Here is a 27816-nt window from a genome sequence, read left to right as displayed (position 1 = left end):
AACTTCGTTTCTAGAGACATGTGGTCAAGAGAGACTGTCTGCCAAGAGCCTAGAAGAGGAGATAGCAGCAGAGCAAGCACTCCATGCCTGTGTATCCATTACCAGGAGTGGTCTTAGAACTACGGTGACACTGTATCCTGGATTACCCAAGGTCAAAAGCAGAAGCTGAAGCTTTGGGATTGCCAGGTTTGCTCTGTGTGCACTTTAACTCAGAGGGAAATGTACAGAAGAACAAATGTACAGGGAGAAACCCCAATCAACGAATTCTTCCCAACCTGGAGACACACAGGCAGCATCCTTGCAAAAATATACTTGTTTCTTTTTCTGTTATTTTACAAAGATTTTAATGGGTGGTCATCTTTGCATAGCAAAACTGCTGAATAAGTAGAGTCACAGGCCAGGGGCCCCTGAGGGGCTCCAGCTGACACCAGCTGGAATGTCAGTTGTTACCACTGACTGTCATAAATGCCCTCAGGAACACAGCTCTCTAAGGCCCTCAAGGAGCATGCACCAAGGAGCCAGAAAAAGGGAAAGGAAAAAAAATGCCACATCACACTAGTCTCCTCTGGTAAGTATTACAGGAGCTAAAAGGAGGCATCATATGAACTTCAACAACTGTGGCTTCCAGAACCCTGGATGGGTTTCTTTACAAGGAAGCCAAAGAAAAGGCTGCCCCAGTTTAGCCCTGGAGAAAACGTTTCCGATGAATTGAAATTTTCCTTGCACGGTAAAGCAGTTTGCTCCAACCTCACTAAGAAATGCTCAACAGGCCCTCTCAGAGTTTGCTGCACAAGCTTTCCTGTAATTGATAAAGAGAGTATAAACAAAACATACACAGTCAGTGGCTTTCGATCCTTAAAAAAAAATAGGAGCTGACAGAATAAAAACAGAAAAACACCTTAGTATTATTCTCAAACACTCTGGGCATTTTCTTTCTCAAATTGAGAAATAGCACCACCTTCCAGTAGAGTCCACAGATCTGTGTGTGCACATGCACGTGTACACACACACACACACACACACACACACACACACAGTCTCACCAAGATAACTCACAGAGTAGACATATTTGGAAGGTTTACAAAAAGCATGAAAAATTAGAGCCTAGAACAGAGGACCACGCTAGAGTTGAAGACTGGGGGATTCCGGAACAAGGTTTTTGCATCACAGATTTATGGTATGATAGATTGGGTTAGGCCAGGGATTGAGTAGACACTTTAGGGCAGAATGAGCACAGGCTAAGAGCCAGGCCAGAGTGTAGTACCCAAGTATACAAGGAACCAAAAGTGGGTGGTAAGGCTGGATCCAAAAGTGGGTGGAGGCAGGGTAACAGGGCTGTCTGGGACCACGTATAGTCACTATTAAGGAGCTGATGTGAAGCTATAGAAAAGTTTGTGTGGTGTGTGAGTGTGTGTGTGTGTGTGTGTGTGTCTGTCTGTCTGTCTGTCTGTCTGCCTGCCTGCCTGCCTGCGTGCGTGCGTGCGTGCGTGCGTGCGTGCGTGCGTGTGTGTGTGTGTGCATGTGTGCTTATCCTCCCTTCAAACACATACTCAGCCCAGACTTCTCCATGTCTGGTTCAACCCAGTCTTACCAGGACTGTCTCCAACCTGCTACTACCTGTGTGTTCCATCATTTAGATACTCAACAAGTTCTTAGGTATAAATTTTCAGCTCCCTATTGATAAGCCTAAAACAAAAGCCCAGAGAAATTCTTTTAAATTCCTGATTTTAGTAGTTGCATATCTGCCACAAGACTAAGTCTACCTTATGCTTGAGTTGTTGAAGGAGGAAGTTCAGGTTGACTATGAAGGCTTCTCAACTTATCCTACACCTCGTTCCAAATTTCAAAAGCAATACTGATTGAACATCAACTCATAAACACCACCCCTCCCCCAGTCTTCAAGTACTACAGAAGTTTAAAGGGAAAACCTACAAATACCAGACTCCATTGCAGCTAGAGTTTGGGATAAGAATGAGATAAACTATTAGACACGGTCAGTCACAAAGGGTGATGAGACATAGAGACTATCTCTGCTAACACTATAGAAGACAGCTCCCTACAGCAACAGACTTGGTATTCCAGTGTCTGCTCACCAGCACCCAGTAGGTTACAATGACAGTAGTATTCATCAGTAGCATCCTGGTGGATTATGGTGACAGTAGTATCCAGTGATGTGTGCTAGTGCAGTGAACTGCACACCACCTTCTTCCTACTATCATGTAAGCACTCAGCTTCCTATACTGAATCTCTTTCTGCTTAGTACCTAGTATAGTCTGCTTTCCTGACCTGGTTCTCATGGCTTTCTCAATAGTTACCTCTCCGCTTAATGCCTTGTCTGTCCTCAGAATATTCCAGATGGAGGTTCCAGTTTGTTAAGGCAGAATAATCCAGCCAAGCATGCTCAGTACTGTGACAACACTCAACCTCCCCAGGTTCTGTGGAAACTAACCATCTTCACTTTCTTCTGGTCACCTAGCACTTCTGAAAACCCCACCCCTACGCCCCTCTCTACAGTGACTTCCCAGCTGGCTATTCATAACTCGTTCTCTAACTTGTTTGAAAATGTGTCCTGTTTCCACTTCAGTATAATGCATTGTTTCCTCCACCCCTACTTAACTTGGCTTCAGTTTCAACTCCCTAAACACACAGGGACAGTAATTACTCAAAAGGAAAACTATTGGGCAAGCAATTTGTTTCCTCGCTGCTCACAGCACTTTAGCAAATGCTCTGTCTCCAGCTGCTGCCTTCGACTTCTTCGAGATTGCCACCCAATGTTAGGGTTGTCATGGAAGCCAGAAATAACATGCTGGAACCCGCACCACACAGATTTGGTGCCTTTGGTTTTACAAAAAGCCTTTCTCGTAGCTGATCATTAACGTGCGGCCTGATTGTAATAAACAAGACAGCAAGCTAATGAGCTGAAATGGCGTCTCTTCAAGGCCCAGAATCATCAAGCACTTGGGACTTAAACATTTTAAAGGCTCGATTCAATGCTTTCGTGAGGACCGAATGAGAGAATATGTATTGCGGATGCACACAGAGGGAGAATCATGATAATCTGCTATTGTTTTTAGTATTCCCACCTAGGAGCGCACTAAGGTCTGTGGTAGCAATGTATGGAAGAGGGACACACCCTGAAAGCCCAGAGACCGGCATGCTAGGCTTAGTGAGAGGACACTAACCACGTGTATTTACTATATAATTTTCTATTCCTTTCCTGGGAAATAAGTGTTGAACGAAATGGTATGTCTTCCCAGCTCTTGCGTGCTACAGTTTTAAATAAAAAAAATATGTATTTCAGTAAAAACTGTTCTTTGGTCCTTTATTCATGGTTCTAGCCACATCTATGATAGCTAATATTTATGGAGTAATGGTCACAGACCAACAGAATGTACTAGCTTGGTGTTCCTCACATAGCCTCCATTTCAGATGGGAAGCTGTAGCTCTGAGAGGCCCAGGACCACACACATAGTAAATGGTGGGTGAGGACTCAAATGTAACTGACTCTGGAGTTCCTATGATTGTACTAGAAGAGCAAACACACACACACACACAAAACACACACAAACACGAACACACACACCTGTACAAGAATTTAATCTGTTGACCTTTCCATACATTCACATTGTACAGTTGAAACTGAAGGTTGCATCCTGAGATACAGGTTGTTCAACAACCTAATAATGTTCAAAGGAAACTTTGGGATTGCCACGGAATAAAACGATGCTGACTTCTCCCATTACACTGCAGAGGTTTTCCAGCTCCACCACTAGGCCTCACCTGGGCTGCAGTATTTACCCCTGGGCAGAGCTTGCCTGTGTCCTCTTCATCCTAACCTTGATCACACAGCTAGACTGATTCTTTACAAGCCAAGTGAAACTCTGTCATTCCTTTGAACTACTCATCCTTTCTTATGACAAAGGCTACATAACTTGATGCAATACGTGGGAAATCGGTGGCTGATGAATGGGCTTATGCCATTGGGAACACTTGGTCCTCAGTGAGAATTAGACATCGGGATAGAGAAGACACGGATAGGACCTGGAGGCCAGACATGTGGTGCCCAGCTCACTGGACCTGCTAGAACAGTGTTCGTAGGAGCACTTGGGCAGGAGCTAACCTAAAAGGGATCATGGGACTGCAATGGGGCTTTAGTGTCTTTACAGAAATATGAAACATCATGTTTATGAGGTAGATCCAAATGTCTCAGGCTGTCATGTAAATCGGATTCCTAAAGTGCTAACGCACTCCATCCCAGGTAAGAGTAGGGCAGCCAGGCAGTGATGGTGCTGATAGTGCATGCCTTTAATCCCAGCACTCGAGTGTAGGCGTGGGGGCGGGAGCGGGGGTGGGGGTGGGGCTCTGAGGCAAAGGCGGAGGTCTGTGAGTTCAAGGACAGCCTGGTGTACAGAGTGAGTTTCAGGAGAGCCAAGGCTACACAAACAAAAACAAAAAGAAACAAACAAACAAAACCAACAACAACAACAAAAAAGTGCCACCCCACCACCACCCAAAGTAGGGCAAAGTAGGTTGCTCAAAAGCAAATGTGGTAAGATCTACATGGATCTAGAAGTCCTGGGAGGGGGGGTGGGGACTGACCAGAAGCTAAGATTCAGTGCTTGTGAGCCTCTAGAAGGGCTTAAAACCTAAGTAAAACAGTACAGGTGGAAAAGACTAAGCTTGTCCCGGGTGGTATCCCCCAGGGTAACTGTGTACATTTCTTCCCTGCAAGAAAGGACACTGAGATTGTTCACTCAGCTCTGGGCCCTTTCAGCATCCAGATGTGGCTGGTGGAAAAACAACAGACATGTGCTGGCTCCATCCTGTAAGACTGAAGAGGGCAGCTCAAGCCATGGAAATAACGGCCAGAGCACAGCCCCACTCCCTCGTGTCCCTAAGGAGAACCAAACAGCACATGCCAGCTCTGTGTAACCAGGCAGGTTGACAAGGACATAGAGCAGCTCCTGGAGAATGGCCGAGGGTTACAGAGCTAGGTGAGCATGTGCTGGATCTGCAGCACTGCATCCAACACTGCAGACAACTGTGGTGACGGATGGGATTCTTTCGTGCTCCTAGACCTTGTTAACACTTTGTAGTATCCTCCTAGCCATGAATCCCCAACCAATCGGCACTTACTTGGGATGGGTTGTGATGTGCCCTCAGAGACTGCCCACTGTGGTAGAAAGGCTTTTATATACTGTACAATGTTATCTATAACTATATGTTAGATAACTACATAATATTTATCTTTAATTACATATTATATAATTATATATAATATAATGTTAATCCTTGAGTATTTTACAGATGAGTGAAGGCATATGGAAGAACAGTGAGAGCAGCAGTCAAAAGACTTAAACAGACTTCCTGTGGATAGGAAAAAAAGAAAGCCCAGAAGCTGTAATTTTATTGAATATCCCAGTGCCAAGGTGGGTTAGCTCTCTGTGAGTTGTTCCCAGGAAGGCCCAAGGTCCTCACAAACCATAAGGGCTATAGCGGCTGCTGTTGGTTATAAGCTAGAACTAGATGCTAAGACCCTACTTGTCGCCAAAGACACTACTTGCTTTGGTTGTAGGACATAAAACTAAAACTAACACTGAGCTCGAAATCTGCTACTGTTGAATAGCTCCTGCAGTGCCTGGAGGCTGAGGGGAGAGATTCGTAAGTCCTGCTTGGTGGTGAAGAATATGCACTACCATAGCAACATGTCAGGGAAATGTGCCTGCTGGGCTACCATAGCAACATGTCAGGGAAATGTGCCTGCTGGTGAAATAATCACATGGCTGTCAGGGATGCAACCCAAATCATTCCAGATTGAAGTTAAGGTTCACTCCACAGGAGGACCTTGTGTTAAAAAACCTTTACCTACTGGGGTTGGAAAGATGGCCCAGCGGTTAAGAGCACTGGCTGCTCTTCCAGAGGTCATGAGTTCAGTTCTCAGCACCCACATGGTGGCTCACAACCATCTGTAATGGGATCCGATGCCCTCTTCTGGAGTGTCAGCAACAGCGTGCTCATATACATAAATAAATAAATCTTTTTAAAAAATCTTAACCTAGAATATTGTCTCTTCTATATAAAATGGCATGATCAAGGAGTGGCTTCTGGTTTCATCTTGGTACCCAGTTGGTGGAACTGTTTGACAGGGATTAGGAGGTATGGCCTTGTTGAAGGAGGTGTGTCACTGGGGGTGGCTTTGAGATTTCAAAAGACTCCCACCATTCCCAGTTAGGTCTCTATGTCTCCTAACTGGGGATGAATAAGCTCTCAGCTCTTCCTGCCGCCAGACCTTCAACCCACCATCATGAACTCTAGCCCAATTAAAAGCTTTATTGTCTTGGTAATAGTGTTTTGTCACAGCAATAAAAAGCAATGAAGATAATATCTCAGGTCATGATTTTGTTATCTATAAATTAGGCATCATTATAAAATCTAACTCTCAAGGACTTGATGAGGTCAAGTGAGACAAGACAAGCAATAAGTGCTCTAAATTGTAAAGCTCTCCCATAAATGGCAGGAGTGATCAGAAGAACACAAGAGTCAACGACAGCTTCTCTTCCCAGAGTTACACTCTGTTTCTGAAGAAACAGGTCACAATGTTTCTTCAGATTTGTATGAAAAGAAAACACTGGATCCTTTCTTAAAAAAATATGTTGTGTCACCTATTAAAACACAGACTAGAGCCATAAACTGAGATTGTCAGAAAATGCCTGAGCACTCAGGCCTAGCCATCACCTGTGTAGCCCCTCCTTTTCCAGAAGGGTAGACCAACCTAAATCAAGATCTCACAGGGCCAGGGACTCTCTCATGCTACGGGGTCTATAGCATGCCAGGAAACTCAGAGTATGAATCAAATAACAACTACAGACAACCCTGCAGGCCGTCCCCAAATGTGGCCCCAAGTAGACTGGACCCTCCACCACTGAAAGCCTACTGTCCCAAGTTTGCTATAGAAGACAGATGATCCTCTGCCTCACTAGGGTGTAGGCTCACACTGTGGGCTCAGCAGTGGCCCAGCTGTGGCACTTCTGAGAAGCTGTGGTCATTAGGTGGGCCAAGGAGTCAAGAGAGTTGTTAGACAAGAAATCATGTTTGTCGAAGCTCTGTCATCAAGGCCAAATCTCACAAGGAAACTAAGAGCTCACCTTCTATATAAAACACAAGCCTATCCTGAGGTCTCAATGTTTCTCCAGAGTTTTCTGCTAAGTTTTATGATCTCTGAAAACAAAACAATGGGCACGCTTTGCTAAAGGATACTGTGTCACTTCTTAAGCTCTGGCTCGATGTTGGGAAGTGCAATTTTACACCAATAAACTTGACCATGTAGATAAGTGGGGCAGCTTTTAAGGAAACCAACTACCAGAGGAGACCGAAAAATAAACAACAAAAGCTGAATCGATGAATAGCTTTCAGAGAAATGCAATACGTTGTCAAGAAAATCTCTGTCCTGGTTGGTATTGTGTGTCAACTTGACACAAGCTAGAGTTATCATGGAGTAAAAAGTCTCTCTGGGTGGTAGGTGCCATCCCTAGGCTGTGGTGCTGTGTTCTACAAGAAATCAGACCGGACAAGCCCTGGGGAACAAGCCAGTAAGCAGCACTCCTCCATGGCATCTACTTCAGCCCCTGCCTCCAAGATCTTTGAGTTTCTGTCCTGACTTCCTTTGGTGGTGAATAACAATGAAGAAGTATAAACTAAATAAACCCTCTCTTCCCCAACTTGCTTTTTGGGCAAGGTGTTTCATGGCAGCATCAGACATCCTAATTGAGACGTCTGTTCTCCTGAGGTGGTGGTGGCGCACACCTTTAATCCCAGCCCTTGGGAGGCAGAGGCAGGCAGATCTCTGAATTCAAGGCCAGCCTAGTCTACAGAGCAAGTTTCAGGATAGCCAGGGATACATAGAGAAACCTGTCTCAAAAAAAAAAAATGTTCTGTGAAAATTTCCCAAAACACTATTCCTTAACTCTTGGCACTCGAGACTTTAGAATTTGACCAAATCGTAAAGCAAAACACAGTGAGCTGGTTGTGACGTTGGCATGCATGACCTGCAGCATTCTTGACATCCAGAACAATGCTTGCACACTATAGGGTCCCAGTGTGTTTGTCGAATGACTGAAAAGCCAGATAAATTAATGAAAGAAACAAACAAATAGTGTGTGAGAACTAGGTGATTTACAGCATATCTAATAAGCTATGTAAAATAAATAGACTTCCTCATCTTGAAGACAAAAATTTGATTAAAAGAGTAGAAATACTGCTTCATTTAGAAGAGAGGACAGTCACAGAACAGCAGTGTCTACCAGACATGTCCAACACATGGCTCACAGGTCAAGGATAACTTATGAGTGCAGCTCAATGAAAAATAGCAAGAGTTGCCTAAAACAATATAAGGAGAAAGAGTTGCCTAAACAATATAAGGAGAAAGGGGGAGGGAGGGAGAGTCAACTATGTAGTTTTCAAGCCTGAACTTTGGAGATGGCATCATGATACAATGACAAAAGGAAGGTACACCTGATTCTAGATGCATACAGGTGAACAGGACGCCCCCTCTCATCTCTAAGATGTAAGGATTTTCCATCTTGCATTGGTCCAAACTCAGCCCTGGGATTAAGGGGTCCTGGAAAATATAGTTCTTTACTGAATAAGTCAAATAGAGAGGCACCAGCCCTGGAGTCAGCTCCTGGGGAGTGAACATCTGGAGATGGATGGCAGTTCCCAGTACCTGTGCCAGGTCCAGGCCCCTAGGATGTAGCCCTCATGGTCCAACCTGATTTGAAGGGCCTCTGGACTCAATCCCATGGCCTCTCATGGTCCATTGCCCACACTACATGTAACCCATCATGCATCTCCATAGGCCCCTCCTAGCTCTGAGCTCAGACTACCCAATGCCAACATTTGTTTTGTTTCCCACAGCCTTTCCCAAGCTTCAGCTCTTTGTACATTTGGTCACCCAGAACTTCCTTTGAAGTTTGGACTTACTTGCTGGCTCTGGGATTTATGAGAATGTCTCCATCCTCCCTCCCTGGCCCCACCAAACTCTGAGCAGCCAAAATACACATACTGCCTCTCTTTCATATTTTTCCTGTCCACGTGTATGTATGGAAGCAAGACTTTCTTAACTTGAAGTTATCATTTTTGGATTTTGAAAAAACTCCCTCCAACTAGGGGTTTCACCCCCTAGTTACATTATGCTCAGTTCCCATCTGCAGCCCCAGGATCATGGCTGGGCAACTGCATAGAAGGTAGGGGTTAACTTAGTGGCTCAAAACTGCAAGTGGAAATTAATGAGTATCACTCTGCTTAAGTCTGAATGTGCTTGGGGATGTCAGAAGCCATATGTTACATCAGGTGAGTCAGAAAGAAGAAGCAAGCTATTTAAGAAACAAACCAGGAGAGTGGAAAGCTTAGTGACTTTCTAGGAGATTAACAGAGCCCTCTAAGAATCTACATATTGAAATTCAAACCATATTTCAGTAGCCATGCTTGAAAATAAGCTCTTATGCTATTAAGAGCTGGGTGTAGGAGTTACACTTATAACCCCAGCACTAGAACAGAAGAGAAAGGGTTAAAAATTCAAGGCCATCCTGAGCTACATAGTGAGTTTGAGGCCAGCCTGGGATGCAGAAACCCTACCTCAGAAAACAAAATAAACAAGACAAGAAGTTATTAAAGATTTGGGTATGATGGGTCCCACATGTACTCTGGGGGCTGAGGCAAGAGGACTATCCCAAATAGTCTGAAGCCAGTCTAGATGATGTAGTGAGTCCCAGGCTAGCCTGGGATACAAAGTAAGACTTCTTTAAAATAAGCAAACAAATAAAATTATTAAATTAAAATGAGGTCATGAAGAGGGTAACCTAATACGACTGTTAATATTTTTAAAGGAAGAAATTTAGATGCACAAAGGTACATGGAAAGAACCCATGTAAAGACACAGGAGCGAGACAAATATCTAAAAAGCCAGGTCCGAGAGCTCAGAAGAAACCAGACTACCAACACCTTGACATCAGACCTTCAGCCTTCAGAATTATGGGACAACATATTTGTGCTGTTTTAAATCCCCATCTGTGGTCCTCTCTTCTGGAGGCACCAACAAACCGGCATATTACTCAAGTCTATACTATTTCTTGTCAAGAAAACAGTAAATATTTATAGACCAGTTGTTTGTGTAACATTTAAAACAAGCTCTTTTGCATTTTTCAGTAATACTCATTAAGTATTTAGATATGATCTTAAAAAGTAAATGACAATCTTTATATAAGCATTTAAAAAGAATATACATTATTTATTTTAAGAAATTATGGTATATGAGCAGCATGAGTTGAAGTGCCTCTTCAATAAGCTATTTTAAAAGACAGAACATGAAGTTAGGAAGAGTGGGAAGTGGGGAGCCATATAGAAGAAATTAAGGGAGGAACAGGGGTGATACAATCAAAATACATTGTATGAAATTCTCAAAAAGATGAATAAAACATTTGAAAAGACTGAATTTATGACATTCACAGGAAAATAGATAGAAATGGAATTTTAAAAAGAGAAATAACAGATCAATACCACACTTTCCCTTGCATACAAAATCTCGATTCAAATTTATGTATATGTATGTGTTATGTGCATGAATGTGTGTAGAACATGAGAGTAAAGGTCCAGGAGAGAGAAGGAAGTGGAGAGGGAGGGTGCAAGGGAGGATGGCAGCTACTCATGCTACTCTAGTGATGTGGGCAGGCAGTGGGGGTAGGCATACAGAGACTCCCTCTGTAGGCACCATCACTGAAGACTCCAGTGATTAAGCTCCACCCCCGAATGCTCTGGCACTAGGCCTGACCCCTAGAGACACTTGAGTGGCCAGCCTCCACTCCGACCCCAGGAGCTCTAACTGCTAGGCCCTACCCTTGAAGAGCTCCAAAGCAAGGCCCTGCCTCCTTCTCCATACCCATAGTCTTCTCTAAGGGCCATAATAGCTATTTCCAACTCCTTGGGATTGGAGAGTAACCAGGCCCTACAGGAAAGAATTCCACCAATTCCTGAGCATGCACCAAGGTCAGGTCACATAATCCCTCCAATCCCAGGACACCTTGGAAAGCTGCCCCAGTACCACCTCCACCCCATTCCTGCCTGCTCCCGAGTCTTCTTCCTCATACCCACCTCACATACTTGTACTCTCCCAACCCCCAACCCACCAGAAACCCTGTATAAACCCTGTCTTCTGTTTAGTTCTCTGATGCTTCTCTGTGAGTAGAGGCAGCCACCGTCCTGGGTTTTTCCCTCCCAGTAATACTCTTGTGTGAGGTTTGCTGAGAGGTGCTCTGTGGTGTTCCTACCTTTCCTACCTAGGCTGTAACACACACAGGGAACATGGGGAGTGTGGGGAGCTGACAGAAGGTGGATATCATCCTTGCAGCCATCTTGAGCCATATACCCTGAAAAGAGACTTGATTACAATAGCCTACAACAGCTGAGCACACTCTATAACATTTTGCTTTAGATACCCAGGATCTTCCCTTGGGTGTGTGAGACTTAAAGCTGTGATTTAGAGCCGAGACTTAAGGGTGTGACTTAGAGATCAGATTTAGAGACAAGACCTAAGGGCATGACTTAAAGGCGTGACTTAGAGGCGTGGCTTAGAAGTGAGACATATAAAAGGCAAGAGGCAGACAGCAGAGTTCAGTACAACTTGGAGTAGGAATTAGGCATTGAGGAAGAAGACACTTGGACTAGAGAACTTGGAAGAAGAATGATTATTATTAGGTAGTAGCCACTTAGCACTTGGAGAAAGAACTTGGAACTTGGAGGCACTAGGAACTAGGAACTCAAGACTTGGGACTTGAAGAGAAGAAGAGAGACTGAAGAATAAACGGGATTGAATCACACTCTGTCTGATCTCCATTCTTCAAGTCCATCCTCACTCTCTCTCTTGCTGAATCCCGACCCTCAGACCGGAGCAGCTTGGGGCAGTGCGGGCTGACAAGTTAGTCCCCAAGGCTTTGGCAGTACAGGTTCCAACACTGACAGAACATTGTCTGAGACATTTTGCCCCACAAACATGGGCTAGAGCGGCTCTCAACAGGGGAGGGTAATGAGACAGAGTCCCGTGAGTGCAGGAGGGACTGAGTTGGGAGAGAAAGGAGAACAACAAGAATGGAGGCATCACTGGGGAAAGAACAAACCGAGTGCTACAGATATGCAGCGGTACCATGGTATGACCCATGGTAATTTTAGTTGAAAACTAAAATTTCATTTAGTTGAAAACTAAAATTAGTTGAAAACTAAAATTTCATTAAAGACAAAACAAATTTTAACACATTTTGTTTTAATATTTTCGATGGGACTTTAAGATACTGAAGATATCTTGACAAATTTGCAAGTGACCCTCACTTGCTATACCAAGGGGTAAAAGAGCTAAGAGGAGGAGGAGAAGGTGGCAGTGATGGAGGAGGAGGGGGAGGAAAAGGAAAAGGAAAAGGAAGAAAGGAAGGAAAGAAGAGAGAGAGAGAGAGAAAGAAAGAGAGAGAAAAACAAAAAATAATGTTGAGTTTGAGCAAAGACAAACGCAGCTGAGCTGAGCGAGGTGGTGCACTCCTGGAGTGTTAGCACCAGAGAGACTGAGTGAACACTGAAATCCTGTCTCAAAAAGTAGCAGGAGACAAAGGACTGGGGAGACGAGAGGTAGGTAAGAAAGAGTTTTTGCTGTGCCATCATGAGGACCTGAATTTGGGCCCCAGCACCAATGAAACAGCCAAGTAAGCACATCTGTGACTGTGCTGTGAGAGACCACAGTGATCAGTCAGCACAGCCAAATGAGTGCACTGTTTCACACAGAGACCCTCTGCTGGCTACGTTTGTCAACTTGATACAGGCTAGAGTCATCTGAGAGGAAGGAGCCTCAGTTGAGGCTGTGTCTCCATGAGGCTGTAGGCAATCCTCTTCGTAGTGATTGATGGGGGAGGGCCCAGCCTACTGTGGGTAGTACCATCCCTGGGCAGGTGGTCCTGGGTGCTTTTAGGTCCTGTCCTGACTGCTTTGGATGACAAACTGTGGTGTGAAAATGTGGGCTAAAATTAACCCTTTGCTTCCTAAGTTGCTTCTGGTTATAGTATTTTATCATTAAGGCAGATCCTACTTTAAAAAAGTGAGGTGGAAAGTGACTGAGAAAGCCACCCAACATTAATTTCACTTGCACACACACACACACACACACACACGCTCACACACATGCACAAACACACACACGCATGCATGCACAAACACATGCACACACACACACACACACACATGCATGCACAAACACATGCACACAAACATACACACACACACACACACACCCATGGACTGAAAGAAAATGTGAGCTTTCACTGAGCACCCCCATTGAGTTTCCAAGCTCCAGATTTGTCAGCTATTTTCTGTATTCCCTGGCTTTGGAAACCTTCATAGGCCCAGTGGCCCCTCTCTAGACTCCCTTTGCCCATCTGGGAGGTCATTTACCTCTTCCTAGAGATGCACCGAGTGCCTTTGGTACACCAGACTCATTGCTCAACCGATGATACAGCAATGAGCCACACAGTTGATGGAGCAGGGATTCACTCTGACAGCAGAGAAACTGTGGAAATGGAGTCAAAGTTTAAAATCTGAACCCAGATTAGAAGTGCTTCCACCGAGACCTAAATGGTAAGCCCCGTTCATGTTAACGGAGCAGAAGGGAATGTCTGAGGGCGTAGGTAAGGGTTTGGGCAGAAGAAATACCAAATTCTACCTCTGGCCACTGGGTAGTTCTTAGGAATTTGAATGAAACAACTAACTTCTCAAAGACTAATTGCCATCTGTAATATGGGAATAATGGCACTGAGCTGAGTGACATGTGACGTATCCTAGCACAGTGCCAGGTAGACAGTAGATGCAAAGGAGAACTAACAAAACTGGTAAAACAAAGGAAGAACCCACATTGGCCATCATTGCCGTCATTGTCATTATTAGTATCAGTTATGAAGACCAGGGACATGAGCAGCCCTGGAGGGAAGTGGGAGACTAGAGAACGATGGCTTTGTCACCCACGAAGGAGACTCCATCCCACCTCTTCTCCACATGACAGCCACTTATTGCAGGCACAAGACTCACTGGGGACACAGCCTGTGGGAATTGAGGAAGGTGACAAGAGCAGGCAAGGTAAGAGTCAATAAAAGAAGGCAGTAAAAAAGAAAAGAGATGAGGAAAGACTTTAATAGGAAGTACGAGAAAAGAGACATGTTGTAAAGGAGGGGAAAATCAACTTACCCATTAGCTAGGAAAGCTTTTAAATCTGTGGTTTGTTGAAAACCAGATACCACACTTTGTCGAATTCCCCAAGTATTAATCACAAGAGAAGGGAATTTTAGCTGGGCAGTGGTGGCGCACGCCTTTAAAACCAGCACTTGGGAGGCAGAGGCAGGCGGATTTCTGAGTTCGAGGCCAGCCTGGTCTACAGAGTGAGTTCCAGGACAGCCAAGGCTACACAGAGAAACCCTGTCTCAAAAAAAAAAAAAACCAGAGAGAGAGAGAGAGAGAGAGAGAGAGAGAGAGAGAGAAATTTATTTTATACAGTTTATTAAAAATGAATAATAACAGAAGTTGGTTTATATATTAATCAGGCATGAAAAATGTATTTGATAAAGAACATCATGCCCGTGCTAAGAAGCATCTATGATTCCCTCTGTCGGATCCACAATCCCACTGACTCTGCTGAACACGCATAGTGACTGGGCACTTAAAGAACAGGGGAGGATTTTACTTCAAAAGTCTTTTCTATGTTTAAAACAATCTCATAAACTTTATACATCAACCTTCACTTTTATGATCGGTTCTACTGAAAAGATACTCCCACCTAATGGATGCTGTAGAGATGCCATGTGACCTGCCCTACTGGACAAGACTGGCTTCCCACCCAGGCATGAACTCAGCATCTGCCAACTCCTCCCTGGATAGGAAAATAGGAGTAGCTTATTTTGAACTTTCCGAGGGATGGACCCAGCCTGAAGTTAGTTAACTCTCCAGCTACAATTTTCCCTGCAGATATTATTCATCTTGAATCCTGTTCTTGGCTCACACACCACAGCATCTCCTAAGGCCTTCCTCTTGTCCATTTCCACCCCACCTCAAAGACTATTCTTTAGTAATGGTTCTTATACTGGAGTCCTCAGAAATACAGCTATTTAAGTTTGCGAAACAAGCTAAGTGAAACCTTCTGCGTATGGGACTAAATATCCTGTATTCCAGCAAGCCTCCCATGGGCTTCTGATATGCCTGGTCCTGTTGCCCCATCCTCTCTACCTCTGAATTTCTTTCTCAACTCTTCCAATCTAAAACTTCTCCGTTCTTATCTTCCAAAATGTGGTACTTCCTTGTCACTCTTACCTGAAGAGAGTGAAACAGAGAGCAGGCATGTGCCTCTGGCATCCCATAGAGGGATGCGGAAAGAAATAGCTACATCACATTGCCTAGATAAAACCTGAGGAATTGATATCCTTCCCTTCCTTCTGGAGAACAACAAAGAAAGGTATGTCCTAAACAAAACTTCTCAGAGAAGAAAACTATTTGTCTCAGTAAGATGTAGTCAAATCAAGACTGGAATCCAGGCTGGGAGATGGCTCAGTGGTTAAGAATGTGCTTGATGCACAGGCATAAGGATCTGCCTCCATCACCGTCCATGGAAAACCTGAGTGTGGTGTGCACATGACTGTAGTCCCAACACCATGGGAGCAGAGACAGAAAGAAAACAGACACACACGGGTTGGGGGGAGGGGAAGGAGAACAGAAAAGACAGAAAAGAAAAAAAAACCCAAGCTGGAATCATCCAGTAGTAGGAGGGATACAGCTCCGTGTCTACACAGAGCATTGCATGTGTAAAGATCCAGGGTTTGAGTTCCCACCGCCACTAAAGAAATGAGTGAATAAATTAGCAAATAAGCAAATAAGTAAATATTGATCCAAATAACAAAGCCATCAGATATTAATACACTACTTTGTGGGCAAAACCAAGGCCAAGGCTGGAGGTGAGCAGGGCCTCAGCATGTGCAGTGCGGGCTGCACAGGCAAGTGCATAGGTGTCTCATAGCCTCCGTAAAGTCTTCATGGAGGAGTCAACCCAGGCTGAAATCGGCAGGTCCTTCTGTAGAACACGCCTTTCTCTGTTGTCGCGCCTTGCTTTGCTCCGAGTACATGCTCTACAAAGCCATGTATCCTTTCATAAGGCTGGGCACGGTTTGTGGGAGGTTTGCAGAAGCACTGACAGGTTGATACATTGTTTCACCTCTCAGAGCTTGCTTCCCGATCATTATGAAGCACAGAACAAGACTCGCCTTGCAGTGTTTTCCCCACACATGAAATGAAATAACATCTCTGCTGTCTCAGGGGCTCACAAATCCCCCGTCCTCTGGGTGCCCGTCACACACAGTACTCATCCCTTTCTAAGGGAGTCACAGTCTGGTAAACATTAAGTATAAAAATAGCAGGAATGCCGATCTCTCCCAAGTGGGAACCACAGCTTGCCCTTAGAACATGATGCAGACAAGGGTAGCTGCCTTGGCAGAGGACCCACAATGTGTGTGGCTTTCTGAAGGTGCGTCTTGCCTCATTGGGAGAGGGAGGAATTGGCATCTGACTTCACTCTAGCTGATAATGGTGTCTTGTGTGGGGGGTGTGGTTTTGGTTTTTGGAGACAGGGTTTCTCTGTGTAGCCTTGGCTGTCCTGGAACTCACTCTTTAGACCAGGCTGTCCTTGAACTCAGAGATCTACTTCCCAAGTGCTGTGATTAAAGGTGTGTACCACCACCAGTGATAATGGGTATCTTGGGGTTTCTACTCCTGCCATAAAACACTGTGACCAAAAAGCAAGTTGGGGAGGAAAGGGTTTATTTAGTTTATACTTCTAGATTGTCATTGAAAGTCAAGACAGGAACTCAAACAGGGCAGGAACTTGGAGGCAGGAGCTGATGCAGAGGCCATAGAGGGTACTGCTTACTGGCTTACTTCAAGTGGCTTGCTCAGCCTGATTTTTTTACATAGCCCAGGAGCACCAGCCCAAAGATGTGACCCACTATGGGCTGGGCTCTCTCTATAAATCACTAACTAAGAAAATGCTCTACAGACTTATCTGCAGCCTGATCTTTTCTTTGTCTGTCTGTCTGCTTGAGACAGGGTTTCACTGTGTTGTTCTGGCTGTCCTGAAATTCACTCTGTAGACCAGGCAGGCCTCAAACTCAGAGATCTGCCCGCCTCTGCCTCCTGAGACTTGGGATAAAAATCACTGCCTGGTTCAGCTTGATCTTATGGAGAAATTTTCTTAATTGAGATGCTGTCCTCTCAAGTGATTCGAGTTTGTGTCAAACTGACATGAAACTAGCCAGCACAGTGGGTCTTGGCTGAAAAAAGATATTCTGGGTAGAAGGAAGAGAAGAAATACTAGAAATTTTGGGGAAACTTGAAAATAAAAGTTTTAGCCCTTCAAAATAGCCTCAAAAGATGTAAGATGATTAGCTTTAATGACGTCTCCTCAAGAGCCAAGGAGTCTCCTGTCTGCTGGCATCTGTTTTCCCTCTCTCACCAGTGGCTCCAACAAATGCCAATCATGGGTACTGTTTGAGAATCTGAATATCCTTCCTACTTGACTATTGGAAGTCAGTGATTAAAAATGCTAGTAATTATCAAGCTACATGAAACCCTCATTGGTACCAGCGCCTGCTCTGTTTTCACTCTCCAGAACAATCAATTCCTCCCATTACACTGATAATTTAGGAAGAGTTTGGTCTTCTAATGAGATGCATAGTAACTACATGGCTGTTCACAAGCAGAGGCTGGAGTGTTGCCTGTCCCACCTTACTTCCTGGAGGGTCTCTCTGAAGCCGACGCAAGGATGGCAGCCAGTGAGCTCTACTGATCCTCCTGTCTTTGCTGACCTCCAACACTGGGGTTGGGAAATGCATGGCTACACACAGCTTTTTACCTGGGTGCTAGGGATACAAAATAAGGTTCTCACGCTTAAACAGCAAGCGCCCTTCCCCACTCAGCCATCTCCGCAGTTATCCATTTGTCTTAATTAGAGTTTTCATTGCTGTGAAGAGACACCATGAACAAGGCAACTCTTTAAAAGGACAAAATTTAATTGGGGCAGGCTTACAGTTTCAGAGGTTCAGTCCATTATCATCCTGGCAGCAGGCACGCAGACATGGTGCTGGACGAGCTGAGAGTTCTACATCTTGCTCCGAAGGCAAACAGGAGAAGAATGAATTCCGAAAAGCAGGAGGAGGATCTCAAAGCCCATCTTTTCAGTGACACACTGACTCCAACAAGGCCACACCTCCTAATAATGCCACTCCCTGGGCCAAGCATATTCAAACCACCACATAACTCTACTACTATTTTAATGTTAGGCTTAATTACGGGTGTTTGCAGTGTAGTAAATGTCTTATAATGAATTGCGATTTTCAAAGAGCAATGTTTAGAGATGTATAAGGTGAAATAAGATGATTTTGTGTTGGCTTTTCTTGGTTGTTAACTTGACTACTTCTGAAATTAACTAAAATCCAAAAATGGGATTGATTTTTGTCTAATTTGAAATGGGAAGATTAAAAAAAATATATAGGAAGATCCACTTCTAATCCAGACCTTTGATGTAGGAAGATATCCCTTTAATCTATAGTTTTGAGCTGAAAAAAGATGTGCCTTTCATCTGGGTCTTGAGGTAGGATGACACACCTTTAATCTGGGCCACACCTTCTGCTGGAAGTCTACACATGGACAGGGAAGCAGGAAGCTTTGCTCTTGGCCTGCTTGCACTCACGGTGCTGCCAAGTCCATTCCTTCAGTGGCACTGGAGCCAACTTTGAGATTCCAGCACATACTGAAGACCTGCTGAGCCATCCAGCCTTGTGGACTGAGTGTCTTCTAGATTCTTGGACTTTGTGTTCAAAGCCAGGCATTGTTGGATTAGCTGGACCTGTAATTATCCTAATAAATTCCCTTTCTATACATAGAGAGATACTCATTCTATAAGTTCTGATACTCTAGAGAACCCTGACTACCACAGATTTTCTTCATTAGCTGAGTTTTAAGTAGTAAAATGACATTTATAAAGAAGTGTCTCTCAATTTTGTTGACCGTACCCTCGTACACTGCTTTCTCTCCCTGACAATGTGTGTATAGGAAGAAGAGCAGTGCTTCCGCTCCCATGTGCCCAGGCCAGATTAAGGAGCCAACATCTGATTTAGCCTTTGTCACCCACTTCTTGACTCTACCGCCATATTGCCACAAGGACATGTGAAACAAACATGAACTTTATGTGGGTGGCATTGCTGCAGGGGAGGTAACACACAGGGAAAGGAAACGGCCTCAAGATTAGTTGACAGAAACAAAGTGAGGACGGCTGCTGTGGTGGCTTGAATAAAAATGGCCTTCTCCTCGTTGGAGAAGTGGTGTTTCAGTTTTCCCTTGCTCCCTACGGATCTGGATGTAGAATTCTCAGCTCCTTCTCCAGCCCCATGTACCTGTACTCAGTCAGGCTTCCCACCATGACAACAATGAACTCAACCTCTGAAAGTGTAAGCCAGCCCCAGTGAAGGTTTTTCTTTTATAAGAGCTGCCACGGTCATGGTGTCTCTTTACAGCAATAGAACTTTAACTAAGACAGCTGGCAGTGTAGGAAGGCATAAACCCATCAACAATACCCAGGAGAGACAAAGTTGCAAACAAGTCAGCAGCAGAACACCTACATGGAAAGACCATGGAGAGGCTTCCCTTCCCACTCTCAGAACGGAGGACATGGAGAATATGAGAGCAACTGGGCAAGAACAGGGTTCTAAAATGGCTGTAATGCTGTGCTGGTTGCCCTGGAAACAGTACACACACACACACACACACACACACACACACACACACACACACTTCTACCGCCCCATAGAACAGTGATGTATAAAAGAGAACAAATGTGCACAGATGATACAGGCAGTATCTGAGGGTAGGACAATGTGTCCTCCAGCTGACATCACCATGAGGAGCCTGGGGAGGAACTGGCAAGGGGGTGTGTGCCATTGGTAAAATGAGAAGAAACCTATTGGGCTCTGGGGACAGCACAGATGCTGTTCAGACTCTACCTGCCACCATCATGGAAGAGACTTGGGCTGTAAAGTAGGAACCAATTGGCCTAAAAGCATTGCTCTGGATGGCTCTTGCAAGCCACATGGCTAGTTAGAGCCTGGTTTTTGTCTGTCCAGGAAGGTTGTGGTGGTCTAGAAGGTCCCTCGGGTTCAAGTCAAAGTGGTCAGCATTACTGTCTGCTGAAAGGCTCAGACTTTTCCTAGAAGCCCCCGAAGATTCAAATCATTAGTTCTTTGCTTTTCTTAGCTTGTGTCCCTTTTAGAGCCCCTACGTGGCCTGGCCTAGCATCCTCAGGGCAATGTCTGAGGTTGCCTCTGAGCTCCAGTCTCATCCCTGTGCTGCCTGCACAACCTGAGGCTCTCCATGGTCATGGCCTCCATGATCTTCACAGGTAGTGTTCCCTTAAATCGGCTATCATTGAAGTGGTTTGTGGGCCCCTAGGTTCCCTGAAACTCCTTCAGAAGATCCATGAGGTCAGAAACACATATTTCATTCTCTCAGACTTTCATGAGTGAATATAACAAGAAAAGGTTGACTAATGAGGTTTTAGGTTCCACAGAACAACTAATTCCAAGAAACCACTGTCAAGTTTCATGTACTGACAAAGGAGACTCCACATGAGAAGACTGCTACAAGATGCCTCTCATTTCTCCAACTACATATGATATGTGTATTTATGTGGCATCTATGTATAGACCAACCAAAACATGCCATGGCTGGAAATACAGCTCGGTGGTAAAGCGATCGTGTAGGGTTTCTCTGTGTAACCCTGGCTCTTTCTGGAATTCCCTCTGTAGACCAGGCTGGCCTCGAATTCAGAGATGCCTGCCTCTGCCTCCTGAGTGCTGGGATTAAATGCATGTACCACCATAGTTTACATTAACATGGGAGGGACTGATTGTTGTTGGGTTTTTTTGTTGTTTTTTTTTTTTTTTTTTTTTTTTTTTTTTTTTGTCAGTATCTTTTAAGTTTCACTTTAGCTCCTGGTGAGTGACTCATGGTATTTCTAGCTCACATAAGAAGCTTTTTTAACCTCTTAATTTTACTCTTGAGTGTATGAGGAAGATTCCTGAGATCAAAAGGCTAGAGAAAGCATGTTCAGGGGGCAGACTGGCTGGAGATGCCTGCACGGTCACACTGCTCTTTCCGTAAGCCTGTTCCCCACCACCGCACTACACCTCTTCATGGAGGCCATTGCTCTTAATCCTCCCACACTGGATTTTATGTCTATCACAATGTAGAAGCCCCAGGTGGATGAAAAAGACAAGATAAGTCCATGTGGATAAAGGAAGGAGTGGCCTAACACACTGGTAGGAGGAACGGGTAGAGAAGTACATTTCTGATGGTGGTGGTGTGTGTGTGTGTGTGTGTGTGTGTGTGTGTACATGTTTATGTGTGTGTAGGTGCATGCGTGTGCATGGGTGTATAGACCAGATGGTGTTTCTCCTCATGATTCCACCCACTTTGTTCTTTTGACAATCTCTAACATGCCCTAGGCTGGTTAAGTAGGCTAGACTGGCTAACCATTGAGCCCTCTTGTCTCCACCTCCCCAGCACTGAACTTACTGACACACTAAACCATGCCAGGCATTTATAAAAAAAAAAAAACGACAAAACAAAACACCATGGATTCTGGTTAATTGAAGTCATGTCCTCATATTTGCACAGCAAGGACTTTACCACTAGAACAGTCTTTCCAGCCCCATTGGTTACTGAGACTGATTTGAAATCAGATATAAAATACACATGTATGAGGTTTTTAACCTTAAAGAGTTTGAACAAAAACTTAACCTATGTAGGCTGGACATGGTGGCACATGCCTTTAACCACAGGTCTCAGGAGGCAGATGCAAGCAGATCTCTCTAAGTTTGAGTCCAGCCTAATATGCATTGAAAGTTCCAGACCAGACAGAGCTATGTACTGAGACCCTGTCAATGAATGAATGAGCTAATGAATGAATGAACTAATGAATGAATGAATGACCTAAGAAACAACTTTGTTTCTACTCAAAATTCAGAGAAATACTTGTAAGCAAGTAACCAGGGAATACATCATGCTGAGAGATGCTGTAATTCTGGCCAAAGTGACACACTGTCCAGGACTGCCATGTGCCCTGGACAGTGTTCTGAACATAGAAAGAAAACCAAACACACATAAAACAGAAGATACCCTATTGTGAGGATTGCAGAGGCCTGACCCACCCCACCCCCAGCACAGCTGAAGCCATGTTGTTCATGCCTGCCAGCTATTACGCATTGTTGTAACATGCCTGCCACTCATTGACATAGATAAATAAGTAACTTGACTCAGAGCAAGGTCACGCTGATCACATACCCTGTTATGTTATGTTATGTTATGTTATGTATGTTATGAGGTTTGTCAACCTTAAGAGTTTCAACAACCATATGCTCCTCTGAAGACCAATCAGAATAAAGGTCAGTTAGAACTGTTCTATCTAGCTATCCAAAATAGCCGAGTCAGAGCCAACCACCAGGCAGCACTTCCTGTACCTGCACGAGTTCGTTGTGGGTTTTTTTTTCCTTTCTAAGCAAGCCCTGAGAAATGTTCAAGGTTGTAGCTTAGCCCCAAAATTCTGAGCTACAGCCTAACTGACCAATCTCAGGGTGTGTGTTCAATAAACCATCCCTGTCTGAGATCCGTGTTTGTGTGGTTTGTGGGGTGACTCCTTGACCCCAACAAAGATGGAGAGGAGGCCACATGATCTGGCTAAAGTAACTTGTTGGCTTCTTCACCTGGTTCTCTTCAGAGTGCCATCTAAAAGAGACTGATCCAGACCCCTGGCCAGAGCTGCAGGGTTTGCCTTTCAGGTTCATGGAAGCATCCATTGTGAGCAAGCATGCTTTTCTCCATGTTTGGGAACCTCAGTATTCAAGGCTCCGGGAGCAGAAAGGTAACTGCACACAGCATGCCGCTTCCAAGCCCAGGTTGCAGATGTGACCTGTCCCACCCCTTTGTCCCCGTCACATTCCCCAGTAAAACGAGGAAGAGAGGATGATGCTGGTTGTGGGATGTCTTAGTAAATGATCTGTTGCTGTGAAGAGACATCCTAACCAAGGAAACTTATAAAAGAAAGCATTTAACTGGGGCTTGCTTAGTTTCAAAGCGTCAGTCCATAGCCACCATTTTGGGGAGCATGGAACAGACAAGATGGCACTGGGGCAGCAGATGAGAGCTCATATCCAATCCACAAGTGAGAGGCACAGAAAGTTAGTGAACTGGCAATGACATAAAACCCATCCTCACCAGGTGTGGTGGCACATGCCTTTAATCCCAGCACTTAGGAGGCAGAGAAGCAGGCAGGTCTTCGTGAGTTCAAGGCCAGCCTGGTCTACAAAGCAAGTCCCAGGATACCTAGGGCTGTTTCTCATTGAAAACCTATCTCAATCCTCTCCACTCCCATCCCTACGCCCACCAAAAAAAATCCAAAAAGAATGAATAAATGAAAAAGAAGAGCCCACTTCCAGTGACACACTTTCTACAACAAGGACACACCTCCTAATCCTTCTCAAACCATTCACCAACTGGGACTAATCATGCAAATGCAGAATCCCATGAAGACCATTCTCCTTCTATCCATTACACAGGAATTAATGCCTTTGGAAAAATAAGTGTCTATCTCTTGTCTCTTGTCTCAGAAGGTTTGACTGTTATCAGTTTAGAGGTGTGTGTGTGTGTGTGTGTGTGTGTGTGTGTGTGTGTATGAAAGACAGAAACACAGACTTGGAGCCAAGAGAAGAAAAGAGAAGGCATATGCTTTTCCAATTAAACCAGAGATGGCTCATCCCCAAACTAGCTGTATCAAAAATCCATTATGAGGTTGTAGACATGGCTTGGTGATGCCATGCTTTCCCAGTATATGAAAGTCCCTGGGTTCCGTCAATAACATTATTTTAAAAAATAAAAAAAGCCCAACTATGCAGTCACAGATGGTGATACAGGAAGCATCAAGATGTGTTCAGTTATTTATATATACTTAAATATGTATAATGTTTATCATATAAATATCTTTAATTTTTTTATGTGCTAAACATTTTCCAGTTCTTTTCAAAGTATGTAGAAGACATGCATTTATGGCACTACGAACCAGGGACTCTTAGGAGAATAAAGACGGGCTCAGTATTCGGTCAATCAGAACAGGTTCTGACCTATCAGAACATGGTTCTTCAATCCCTAGGTCCCTGACTGTAATTTTTGGTCCCCAGATACCTGTCCAAAGGGCCTATGTTTTAACAGCTGCCTGCAAGCTATGAAGGTGAAGTGGTTTCAGAGATCATGTGGGGTTGCGCTAAAGCCAACGCTTATTACATATTTAGAATTTACAGAAATCGCCTCATTTACTTCCCTGAAAATGGTGCAAAGCCAATCTCTCTGCTTCCATTTTACAAATGAGGGGATGGAGCCTCAGAGAAGTCACCCAGTGAGAAACAGCAGCAGGACCTGAATCCAGACCCATTCCAAAATACGTTCTCCTACATTTAACAGCTAGCCTGTGTGTCAGGCCAGACAATCTGCTGGTATTCTGTATGTTTTGTGGCATTTTCTTTCTGGAGAAAACATGTTTACTAAACAGAAATTACTGAGACCTGCCATTTTTCATTCCCCATGTCTGGATGCAGGCTCTGCCTGTCTGCATTGCCTGCTTCTCCCTATAACACCATATGCTGGAATACGGATGGCCTTATCCAGACAAGTTTAATACATTTTCTTTTCTTATAACACCCCTATCCAGGCAAGTCCAGCAAGGATATTTTCAGAAGAAAACTCTTTGGCCTTGTGTATTAGAGCAAAGTTATATGCCCACATTAAACTTAAGGCTTTAAAATAGAAGCCTAATTTTAATTTAAAAACCTGGATACTTTGCATCCTCAATACAGAGGCGTCAATTGCCAGTGGGATTCCCAGAGTCCTCAGCACTGCAGCAGAGAATTCAGAGGCAGGAGCCTCTCTAGCCCAGGCACTTTGGTCCAGGAACGGACAGACAGATAGACACACACACAGACACACATACACAGAGACACAGACACAACACACATACACCACAACACACACAACACACACACTACATACACACACAGAGACACACCACACACACATACACACACATGCACCACACACACCACATACCACACACACACACGCATCCTCACACACACACACCACACACACACCACACATACCACACACACCACACATACCACACACCACACACCACACACACACACACACACACACTGCCTACTGCTGTAGGAATTCTCACTCACCCAGCAGTGCAGTCTGTGGATGCATCTGGACATGACGGCCTCTGGAGGGGAACTTGGCTTGGGGACGCTCTCTGGCTCCAACTGGGAGGACAAGGAGGAGTTGCCCAAGCATCAGCAAGCACCCCAACAACATCTTCTCCATCTTCAAGAGGAGGAGGGCTGCAGCTGTAATACAACATGAGAAAGGCAAGTGAGCTTTCTGGGCAACCCTGATGGTAGTGTGCTGCTGCCCCGTTGCCCTGATTTTCCAGGTCCCAAACATGCTACTTGTCTGATTTTGCCCTTTCTAAAAGTGAGGGTGCCTGTGGGGTTGAGAGAAAACCATCAGGCGAAGGAGAAAGGAGGAAGGAGGAGCCGCCATGGGTTAGGTAAGTTCATGAAAACGTGGCCCTGAGGGCTGGCCATTTGGAGTAACAAATTCAAGGTTAGCCATAGAAGACAGATCTTAATAGCACAGAGGGTAGTTATCTGCTCAGCCCTTGTGCTGATTAGACTTCTTGTAAACACAGGTTGCATGTGTCATTTATCCTGGAACTAAGTGGTCAAAGGCAGGGTAGAAACCCTGGATTGGGATTAAGTACTTTCTACAACAGTTGAGCCATCTCTCTAGCCATTGGCCCTTTTTATAATCTTAAAAGTTATTATTTGCTTTCATAATGACTCGATATTAATCACACAACTTGCTATGACATAGATGGTGTGACACCATCACTGTGGGTCACTGTGACATGGATGGTGTGACACCATCACTGTGAGTCACTGTGATATGGGTGGTGTGACACCATCACTGTGAGTCACTGTGACATAGATGGTGTGGCACCATCACTGTGAGTCATTGTGACATAGATGGTGTGGCACCATCACTGTGAGTCACTGTGACATAGATGGTGTGGCACCATCACTGTGAGTCACTGTGACATGGATGGCATGACACTATCACTGTGAGTCACTGTGACATGGATAGTGTAACACCATCACTGTGACTCACTGTGACTTGGCACCATCACTGTGAGTCACTATGACATAGATGGTGTGGCACCATCACTGTGAGTCACTGTGGCATAGATGATGTGGCAACATCACTGTGAGTCACTGTGACTTGGCACCATCACTGTGAGTCACTGTGACATGGGTGGCGTGGCACCATCACTGTGAGTCACTGTGGCATGGATGGCGTGGCACCATCACTGTGAGTCACTGTGACATGGATGGCATGGCACCATCACTGTGAGTCACTGTGACATGGATGGTGTGGCACCATCACTGTGAGTCACTATGACATAGAATGTGTGGCACCATCACTGTGACTCACTGTGACATAGAATGTGTGGCACCATCACTATGACTCACTGTGACATGGATGGTGTGGCACCATCACTGTGAGTCACTGTGACATGGATGGTGTGGCACCATCACTGTGAGTCATTGTGACATGGATGGCATGGCACCATCACTGTGAGTCACTGTGACATGGATGGTGTGGCACCATCACTGTGAGTCACTGTGACATAGATGGTGTAGCACCATCACTGTGAATCACTGTGACATACATGGTGTGGCACCATCACTGTGAGTCACTGTGACATGGACGGCGTGACACCATCACTGTGGGTCACTGTGACATGGATGGTGTGTGTGGCACCATCACTGTGAGTCACTGTGATATGGGTGGTGTGACACCATCACTGCGAGTCATTGTGACATAGATGGTGTGGCACCATCACTGTGACTCATTGTGACATGGATGGCATGGCACCATCACTGTGAGTCACTGTGACATAGATGGTGTGGCACCATCACTGTGAGTCACTGTGATATGGGTGGTGTGACATCATCACTGTGAGTCACTGTGACATGGATGGTGTGACACCATCACTGTGAGTCACTATGACATAGAATGTGTGGCACCATCACTGTGAGTCACTGTGACATGGATGGCATGGCACCATCACTGTGAGTCACTGTGACATGGATGGCATGGCACCATCACTGTGAGTCACTGTGACATGGATGGTGTGGCACCATCACTGTGAGTCACTGTGGCATGGATGGCATGGCACCATCACTGTGAGTCACTGTGAGATGGATGGCATGGCACCATCACTGTGAGTCACTATGACATGGATGGTGTGGCGCCATCACTGTGAGTCACTGTGACATGGGTGGCGTGGCACCATCACTGTGAGTCACTGTGGCATGGATGGCGTGGCACCATCACTGTGAGTCACTGTGACATGGATGGCATGGCACCATCACTGTGAGTCACTGTGACATGGATGGTGTGGCACCATCACTGTGAGTCACTGTGACATATATGGATGGTATGGCACCATCACTGTCACTTACTGTGACATAGATGGTGTGGCACCATCACTGTGAGTCACTGTGACATGGATGGCGTGGCACCATCACT

At 44.9% G+C, this 27816-nt stretch overlaps 1 protein-coding gene across 3 annotated transcripts in view; it reads right to left on the bottom strand.

Annotated features, from left to right (window-relative positions):
- Matn2 (matrilin 2) overlaps positions 1 to 27816 on the bottom strand; it is a 142374-nt gene that overhangs the window by 96022 nt on the left and 18536 nt on the right. For all 3 annotated transcript variants that reach the window (XM_034516989.2, XM_034516990.2, XM_076911252.1), the window contains exon 2: positions 25404 to 25568. In XM_034516989.2, the coding sequence (XP_034372880.1) occupies positions 25404 to 25545 (142 nt within the window). In that variant the 5' untranslated portion in view covers positions 25546 to 25568. The remainder of the gene's footprint in view (positions 1 to 25403; positions 25569 to 27816) is intronic.

This window comes from Arvicanthis niloticus, chromosome 13 (genome assembly GCF_011762505.2).
Source record: "Arvicanthis niloticus isolate mArvNil1 chromosome 13, mArvNil1.pat.X, whole genome shotgun sequence".
NCBI classification, from domain to species: Eukaryota; Metazoa; Chordata; class Mammalia; order Rodentia; family Muridae; genus Arvicanthis; species Arvicanthis niloticus.
This window is presented reverse-complemented; position numbering and strand designations above follow the sequence as displayed.